This window comes from Eleutherodactylus coqui, chromosome 5 (genome assembly GCF_035609145.1).
Source record: "Eleutherodactylus coqui strain aEleCoq1 chromosome 5, aEleCoq1.hap1, whole genome shotgun sequence".
Lineage (NCBI taxonomy): Eukaryota > Metazoa > Chordata > Amphibia > Anura > Eleutherodactylidae > Eleutherodactylus > Eleutherodactylus coqui.
The window spans coordinates 34,780,336-34,789,464 of NC_089841.1; the positions used below are offsets into that span (position 1 = coordinate 34,780,336).

General features: G+C 44.9%; 1 protein-coding gene across 1 annotated transcript in view; it reads left to right on the plus strand.

Annotated features, from left to right (window-relative positions):
* The window catches only part of LOC136627177 (zinc finger protein 850-like), a 77,610-nt gene extending 73,814 nt beyond the window's left edge, over positions 1 to 3,796 (plus strand). Inside the window, exon 24 of the mRNA XM_066602112.1 lies at positions 2,041 to 3,796. Within this exon, the coding sequence (XP_066458209.1) occupies positions 2,041 to 3,464 (1,424 nt within the window). The 3' untranslated portion in view covers positions 3,465 to 3,796. The remainder of the gene's footprint in view (positions 1 to 2,040) is intronic.
* Positions 3,797 to 9,129: the final 5,333 nt, after the last annotated feature.

The window sequence follows — 9,129 nt, forward strand, 5'->3', positions numbered from 1 at the left end:
CTGCTCAGAACCTACGGGGACTGCTACTGAGCGGCCCCTCAGCCTCGGTCGCCCCTCTGCCTACTCCCATGCTGGTGACACTGGAGACCTGGCAACGGGTCACGAGACTGTCCACAACAGAGGAGACTGCGCGATCCCCACACACTCCCCTCTGGAATAACCCCAAACTGCCACACTTCCAGCGCTTCCCGGAGTCCGCCTTCTGGAGACGCCGGGGCGTTAATGTCCTCTCTGACATAGTCAGGGAGGGCAAGTTTTGCACCTTTATGCAGCTACGGGTTGCCCACGGCCTGCCCGAAAACTCCTACTTTAGGTACTATCAATTGCGAGATGCAGCCAGGGCTCAGTTTGGAGGTCTGTCTATCCCACTATCCATGACACGGCTGGAGAGCCTGGCGCAGATGTGCAATCTTGTCAAACCGCTGTCGAGTTTTTATGCCCTTACGGTGCGGTGCTTGGCCCCGCTAGGCGAAAGGGCCGTACAGAGATGGGAGGGAGATATTCCTGACCTGACCTCAGGGGAGGATGAGGATATACTGGGTGGCTCTGGTCCCCCCCTGGTTAGCGCTAGAGACAAGCTCATCCAAGTTAAATTTCTGCACCGCATATATTATACCCCCTCCAGGTTGTGCACCATGGGCTTGCTCCCTACTGCAACGTGCCCACGATGTTTGGTGGCGGATGGGACGGTCATGCATGTGTTTTGGGAGTGCGCGGTCCTACAGGAATACTGGAGAGACGTGCTTGTCTTCATGGAAACACATCTAGGGGCACCGAGGATCATGCATCCTGGAACATGCCTCTTTGGGCTAGTGGGAGACCTGCCGGTGGCGGCAGCAACACGTACATTATACAAGTTGCTACTCTTCTATGCAAAAAAAGTGATCCTACTTAATTGGAAACACCCTGGGAGGCCGACTAGGAGCGCATGGATCCGGGTCGTTAATGCTGAAATCCCAATGTACAAATTGACATACATGGCCAGGGGGTGCCCTGAAAAATTCGACAAGATTTGGGATAGCTGGGTGAGTTGCCCCGCGACCGCGTCGGGAGAGCCAAGCCAGGCGGTAGGGGGGGAGTGAGGGTGAGAGAAGATAAAAAAAAAGAGAGACACCTGCTAAATCTGCTTTCTACGATAAAACCCTATGCTCAGAAAACTAATTTTTTCTCCTCTATTCCCACAGTTGTTCTTAAGAGAGTCGCGCCAAGGGGTTGGGGGGGGGCTAAGTTTAAGTTTTTTGGGTTTTTTTTTTTCCTGATTGATCACAGCTGATCTATTCAAGGTTAAACTACTGTTTAGCAATAACTGATAAAGTTAAGAGTTTAAAGGGGGGGGGGGGGCGAAAGAAATAAAAGTACTAGCCAGGTATAGCATGCCAAGAAGAAATATGTATATGTAAGCAGGCAAAGGTTATCTCTACCCTGTTTTTCATGCAATGTACTATCTGCTGAATCTGACACCTGCGGTGACAGTTATCCGTGTTTACGTGTTTACATGCTTGTTAATTCTGGCTAAATAAAATTCCTTTAAAAAAAAAAAAAAGTTGATCAAAACATGGGGGCTCATCTGCTATATTCATGTGAACATAATTGAATAGATTCCTAATTTTTAAAGACATCACTTTTTAGACAAAAAAAGCCTCCAAAGGAATCTTCAATATAACCATATATGCAGCTATCCTGGTTTCCTCCCCTCAACCTTGGTTTGTGATAAAGTGCATGTAGCTCTCAGGAACTATGTGAGACAGACACCACCTAATAGCATTGCCTCACAGGAAGCTTTATAGTTCTCCACTGAGCATTTATTAGAAGAGTGGTGAAAGGTACACTGATATATGTACCAATTAAGATGGAAGCTTCACCACAGAAGTGGAAAACTGCAAAATAACAGCCTGGTGGCAGAACATCACTGGTCCTCGCTCTGAAGTCTACTGTAAGATTGTGATCTGATTGCTTAATACTGTCTAATTACATTTTGCTATGCCAATTTTGATTTTTACTTGTGTTCAAAAATAGTAAAATCAGCTTTATTTCTTGCAGATGACAATACCAGGAGCTCAGAGGGGCATCTGATATATGCAGATTTTGAAGCAGATGATAAGGGTAGACAAGATACATATGAAGAACCTGCCATTATCAAAGTTATCTCCTCAGCACTTCATAGCAAAGATCTATCATCCGATCATCTTCTACAGGTCCCATCTACTGATCCATCACAGGCTGATAAGCAGAAGGAAAGTCACAGAAGACAAGAACATCAAAGACCCCACAGAGGAAAGAAGCCATATTCATGTTCAGAATGTTGGAAATCTTTTGCTAGGAAAGCCAATCTTGTTGAACATCAGAGAACTCACACAGGGGAGAAGCCATTTTCATGTTCAGAATGTGGGAAATGTTTTACTGTCAAAGCAAACCTTGTTACACATCAAAGACGTCACACAGGGCAGAAGCCCTTTTCATGTAGAGAATGTGGGAAATGTTTTACTAGCAAAGCAAATCTTCCTGCACATCAGAGAAGTCACACAGGGCTAAAGCCATTTTCATGTTCAGAATGTGGAAAGTGTTTTTCTAACAAAACAAATCTAGTTAGACATCAGAGAAGTCACACAGGGGAGAAGCCATTTTCATGTTCAGAATGTGGGAAGTGTTTTTCAAATAAATCAGATCTTGTTATTCATCAGAGAATTCACACAGGCGAGAAGCCAGTTTCATGTTCAGATTGTGGCAAATCTTTTACTAGGAAAGCAAATCTTGTTGCACATCAGAGAAGTCACACGGGGCAGAAGCCCTTTTCATGTAGAGAATGTGGGAAATGTTTTACTAGCAAAGCAAATCTTGTTGCACATCAGAGAAGTCACACAGGGCTAAAGCCATTTTCATGTTCAGAATGTGGAAAGTGTTTTTCTAACAAAACAAATCTAGTTAGACATCAGAGAAGTCACACAGGGGAGAAGCCATTTTCATGTTCAGAATGTGGGAAGTGTTTTTCAAATAAATCAGATCTTGTTATTCATCAGAGAATTCACACAGGCGAGAAGCCAGTTTCATGTTCAGATTGTGGCAAATCTTTTACTAGGAAAGCAAATCTTGTTGCACATCAGAGAAGTCACACGGGGGAGAAGCCAGTTTCATGTTCAGATTGTGGGAAATGTTTTGCTAGGAAAGCAAATCTTGTTGAACATCAGAGAATTCACACAGGGGAGAAGCCATTTTCATGTCCAGAATGTGGGAAATGTTTTACTATCAAAGCAAATCTTGTTGCACATCAGAAAATTCACACAGGAGAGAAGCCATATTCATGTTCAGAATGTGGGAAATGTTTTTCTAAGAACGCATATCTTGTAAAACATCAGAGAACTCATACAGGTGTGAAGCCATTTTCATGTTCAGAATGTGGGAAATGCTTTACTTGGAAATCACAAGTTCTTAAACATCTAAGAATTCACACTGTAGACTTGCAGTAGTGAGAGTTGCCTTCAGAGGGCCTAGAGAGGCATTCTGAGTCTGGATAGGAGAGTGTTAACACCTATGGGTGTGGCAGGAAGCCATATAAAAATATTGGTTCCTGTCACACTCAGGGAAAGTGTTAGCTCAGTGGAGCTGAAAGGCCGCTAGCCTGAGGTTCTGTGTGGGCCTGTTTGGGGAACCGTCACACCAGTCTGATGGAGGACGCCCTCCAGATGCCACAGATGGGGATCCTGTGGTTGTAAACCCTAAATTATGGACATTTGTCTGCTGTACACAATTGCTGTGTAATGTTCAATAAATACTGGCAGGTGCCAGATTTAAAAGAGAATCCACGTCTCCTGAGTGTTTTTGTGCACATGTGGTGCCCATTTCCTGACATTAAGGTCAGCAATCTGCAGGCAAGTGAACCCCCTTGCCACATATAGTAGAGTTTGCGATGGCACAAAGCTGAGTGGTGCAGAAAGCGATGGGTGTAAAGTGGATATCTGCTTGGAGCAGTGCTACTGGAGGTAGAATTCAGAGCCGGGAGGCTGAAGTTGCCATTAAGCGACAAAAGCTACTAGCAGTGGTTTAAAGAGCCAGGAGGCCGAAGTTTGTGGTTGCCAGGGGCAACAGACGTCGACAGTAAGACACATAGACTTTTGTGCATTGGAAAGTCCAGTGTCCCAGCAGGACACATCAACCGTTATGTCAGACATATTGCCATTTCTTTGGTGCAGTCCTGAGACTGATACGACGGTGAGTGTAATCTTTAAGACGCCATATTATACGATAACGTGTGCTGACGAAATGTGAAAGACTGCTGGTAGAGTTTGTGTTGGGCATGGACTTTTCTTATTTTTTTTCAACTGTGGGAGGGAAAGAAGTCGGCGCAGTCTTATACGAAAACTGCAGGTATGAACTGTGTTCAAGGACTGTCATCTGTGGGTTCTGAAAAGTGGCTACAATGCCACACATCAAGTCGGGGGAGTGGGGAGACCACTCCGAGGACTGAGGAAATGATGCAACATGGACTGGAACATTCTGATAATGTGTTTTTCTTGCAGGAAGGTGCAAAATTTGATGATGTACTAATGTATAGTAAAACTGCTTATGATGATGAGGGGAAATCTGCAGCATGTGAATTGAGGTCTAAAAATGTGTGTAGCGAATTGCTCAAATGTAGTTAGACTACCTAAAAACCATGAAAAGATGCTGTTTGGCACAGAGAGTTAAAGGAGATGTCCCGAGGCAGCAAGTGGGTCTATACACTTCTGTATGGCCATAATAATGCACTTTGTAATATACATTGTGCATTAATTATGAGCCATACAGAAGTTATAAAAAGTTTTTTACTTACCTGCTCCGTTGCTAGCGTCCTCGTTCCCATGGAGCCGACTAATTTTTGGCCTCCGATGGCCAAATTAGCCGCGCTTGCGCAGTCCGGGTCTTCAGCAGTCTTCTATGGAGCCGCTCGTGCCAGAGAGCGGCTCCGTGTAGCTCCGCCCCGTCACGTGCCGATTCCAGCCAATCAGGAGGCTGGAATCGGCAGTGGACCGCACAGAAGAGCTGCGGTCCACGAAGACAGAGGATCCCGGCGGCCATCTTCAGCAGGTGAGTATGAAGACGCCGGACCGCCGGGATTCAGGTAAGCGCTGTGCGGGTGGTTTTTTTAACCCCTGCATCGGGGTTGTCTCGCGCCGAACGGGGGGGGGGTTTAAAAAAAAAAAAAACCCGTTTCGGCGCGGGACATCTCCTTTAATGAGATTAGCCCCTTAGGTTTTGAAACCTTTAGTTCAGCTGCAGGAAAATGGAAAGGTACATTCTGCTGCCAGAATTGTTCCCCAAATAAAGATAGAGTATAAACAGGTTCCCACAGAGAGTTCAGCCAACGCCAGGCGAGAGCACATATATGCCTCCAGAGGGAGAGAGAGAATTTTGTAACTGTAGTTTCCAAGGTAATTGAAATAGTTGCTAGCAGCAACCAGAAGTCTGTTGGGCTACAAACATTAAAAGTGCAAAGAAGAGGAAAAAGGGAAAGAAAACTGCTTCTTGCAAAGTAGAAGAAGGTGTGGTTAGTGTAGACCCTGAGGTCCAAAGTAAGACAGACTGTGAACGCTTGCTCAAAGACCAGGCAGAACTTGTACAGATGCGGGCTGTGCAGAATACTATGGTGAAGCAAGGGTTACTAATAGAGGAGCAGACAGAGACTCCAGAGAGAAAGAGATGATGCTCTCAAAGAAGCGGCTCAGGTGAAAGCAGAAAGTGCAGTGGTCTTAAAGAAAAATGAACACCTTAAAAGGGTAGCTAAAACTGAAGCTGAATGCAGGTTGCTGCGGAACAGAAAACTGTTCAGTATGAAGAAGGCTTGATAGAATTAAGAGGTGAGAAAAAGAAATAATGAGGAATTTCTTTCAAAAGCCCATCAAGAGATACAAAACCTCAGAAATGTAGCCAGAGATGAAGCTGATTGCGCCTCCAGAAAAACTCCGCAATCTGTGCAGTATGAACAGGACTGTAAGAAACTGCAAATGAAAGCCCAAGAGTTAGAGATGAGCTGTTGCAAGTTAGACATAGCTTCTACAGATCCTCGTAATTAAACTACAAGTTTGCATAATCAAGTTGCAAAGTTGGAGATGGTAACATACTATATTAGGCTGAAGGAAGACAATGTCCATCTAGTTCAGCCTGTTTCCACCCCCTTTGTTGATCCAGAGGAAGGAAAAAAAAAACAAGAGGCAGAAGCCAATTAGCACCCTTGGGGGAAAAAATTCCTTCCCGACTTTATAATGGCAGTCAGAATAATCTCTGGATCAACGTTTAATAGTTCCTACCTGACTCCAAGTCCCGGATCAACAACCCCGCTGGCTATTTAATGTCTATTTCCTGTAATATCATAGCGCTTTAGAAACACATCTAGCCCCCTCTTAAACTCCCTTATCGATTTTGCCATCACCATGACCTCAGGCACAGAGTTCCACTGTTCCACTGCTCTTACAGTAAAGAACCTTCTTCTATGCTGGTGATGAAACCTTCCTTCCTCTAAAGGTAGAGGATGCCTTCTTGTTACCGTCGCAGTCCTGGGTATAAACAGATCATGGGAGGGATCTTTGTATTGTCCCCTGATGTATTTATACATAGTTATTTGGTCATCCCTTAATTGTCTTTTTTCCAGGGTGAATAATCTCAATTTTGACCACCCTCTTTGGGTATTCCGGTCTTCCCATTCCGTTTATTAATTTAATTGCCCTTGTCTGCGACACCCCACTCCCTGCCTTAGCATGGCGCTGTCCGCATTGCCGGCCTCTTCCACCTCCCTGTGAGATGCTATCATGACCTGTCTGTCCATGTTGGGTCAAGCACCTCATCATCGTCCTTCTCCTCCTAAGAGGTCTCTATCACAGTGAGCAGCAGGAGCGGACACCCCCCATCTCCATATCCCCCTGAATACACAACCAAATATCAATCAGGGGAGCATACAGATTATTATATACACGACCACATGATCCCCAGATACACTGAATCTCTCCATGTAACAATCATATATATAGCTGTAACCCCAAACACCGGCTCATTGCATGGATATACTTCCCAGGAGCACGGACATGTGCAGGCACACCAGAAACAGCAGCAGAAACAAAACTCTGGCTCCTCTGGGAATCCCAGAATAACAACAACTTCCAACATAAGAGTCCTTATTCAGAGCATGCTGCAGATAAGACCTCAGTCAGAAACATGTAAGTACAGTTGTGGGAGCGGTTTATCCTGGAATCCATGGAAGTGCTGGAGTTTTGTTTCCAATCGTATATTTAGGATTAACCAAGTCCCAGCAGTGTAATCCCGCAGGTGCAAATCAGTCCACAACGTACGGAGCAAACAAGGTGCCATCAGAGTCCAGTCCTCTTCCTAACCCAGAACCATTCACTATAAATATTCATATATGCAGACATTATTATTTACCCATGAAGAACAGGCAGATGGATATAAACCTGCAGGCTGATATCAGGGGATGAAAGCCTCCTCAGATACAGTAACAGGCATATGATGAAGAATAAACCGATAGTAACAAACTCCCCGACGCGTTTCCTAGACGGTTACATCTGGTCTCAGATCCTCAGGAGATACAGAGGAATTCTCTGCAATAAAGCAGAAGAGAATCCTCAGATCTCAATGCAGCATTATGGCCTTCACATGGGAAGAATAGCTGTGTCCCTGCCCATCCCGGTCAGTCCATGATGCCGACCGGCTGCTGTTGCATGAGGTCTCTGCTCTCCATCTGCCTCTAAAGGAAGCAACATGCTGCGTGGGAAAAAGCTGTTTATATGGCCGTCTAAGTGACATCACATGGCTCCCGCTTATCACATGATCAGCCAGATTTAGATAATAGACATCCCTTCCAGCGATCCCACTACATACACACGGGACTGGTATGCCTCAACAAAGATGTCCGCTGCGGATCATTCAGCTGACCAATCATGTGACTTAGATGGATAACCGCATTTGCAACAGTGAGGATGTAGAGCATATAGGGAGCTGCATAAGTCCCCATAAAGTAGCCATTTTCATGGAGACACCATCTGTCTGGGTAGCCATATTTGCATATACAGTTCACTCTGGTCATGTCATCTATCATAACAAAACAAAGTTAGCTGGTTTCACACAGGTGTATTGTCATTGTGCTTCGCAAGCGCAGATTTCCCACGTACAGCACGCAATGCTAATAGCCAATTGACTTGTATTGGGCCACTCACCACTTGCAATTTTTTTTTAATGCATGGATTACTCACGCAAATGAAAACAATTGCGGCATGCACTAACTTGGTGGATATTACACACATGTAAATGCCACGACAGGCAGCACGTAAAAAGTATGCATTTCATTGCGTACATGCTGAGTGCTCGTACGTCAGCACACATGTTTGTGTGAGCCTGGCCTGAGTCACACCAGGAACCTGATTATTACTAATTACCATATAGAACAGAGAAGAGGATATTATAATTCGAGAAGAACACATATTATGGACAATACTTGGTCCATAAGGGGGTATTAGGTAAGGTAAACAACCCCAACCAGGAGCTTATATCAATGTACCCCAATACAAAGCTGGTCTAGTTACCCCAATAAACGATGTAAAAGTCGGGCATTCATACAAACCGTGAGGCCGAACCGGTTTACGATGAAATATCCACTAAGTTTCCTTCTACAACAATATCTGACCAACATTCCCCTTGTGTATTGGTAATCTCATGACCTCCAAAGCAAAACACTTAATGGTTGGTGGATCCCCACTGTCTCCATTACATGTCTAGATAGCGGGTTCTTCCAGATATCGTGACTCTGCTCTAGGATGTGTATCTTGAATTCACGGTTAGTTTTTCCCACGTACCGCTGGCCACAGTCACAGATGCACAAATACCCCACCGCAGTCGGCAAATACATTTAACTAAAAGGTCTTAGACATATATTGATCATGATATTCGGACCCAACTTTTATGTCTGACCAGCTTTGCATCGGCCACATTCTATTAAGCCATGAATTGGCCAGAATCGGGGGTACAAGTAGCTATGTACTAAATGGTCACCTCTGCTTCGAGCCTTCCTGTATGTAATGGATGGCTCGTCTGCTATGAAATCCGACAATTCAGGATCAGTTTTCAAGGGGGGGGGGGGGCAATATTTAC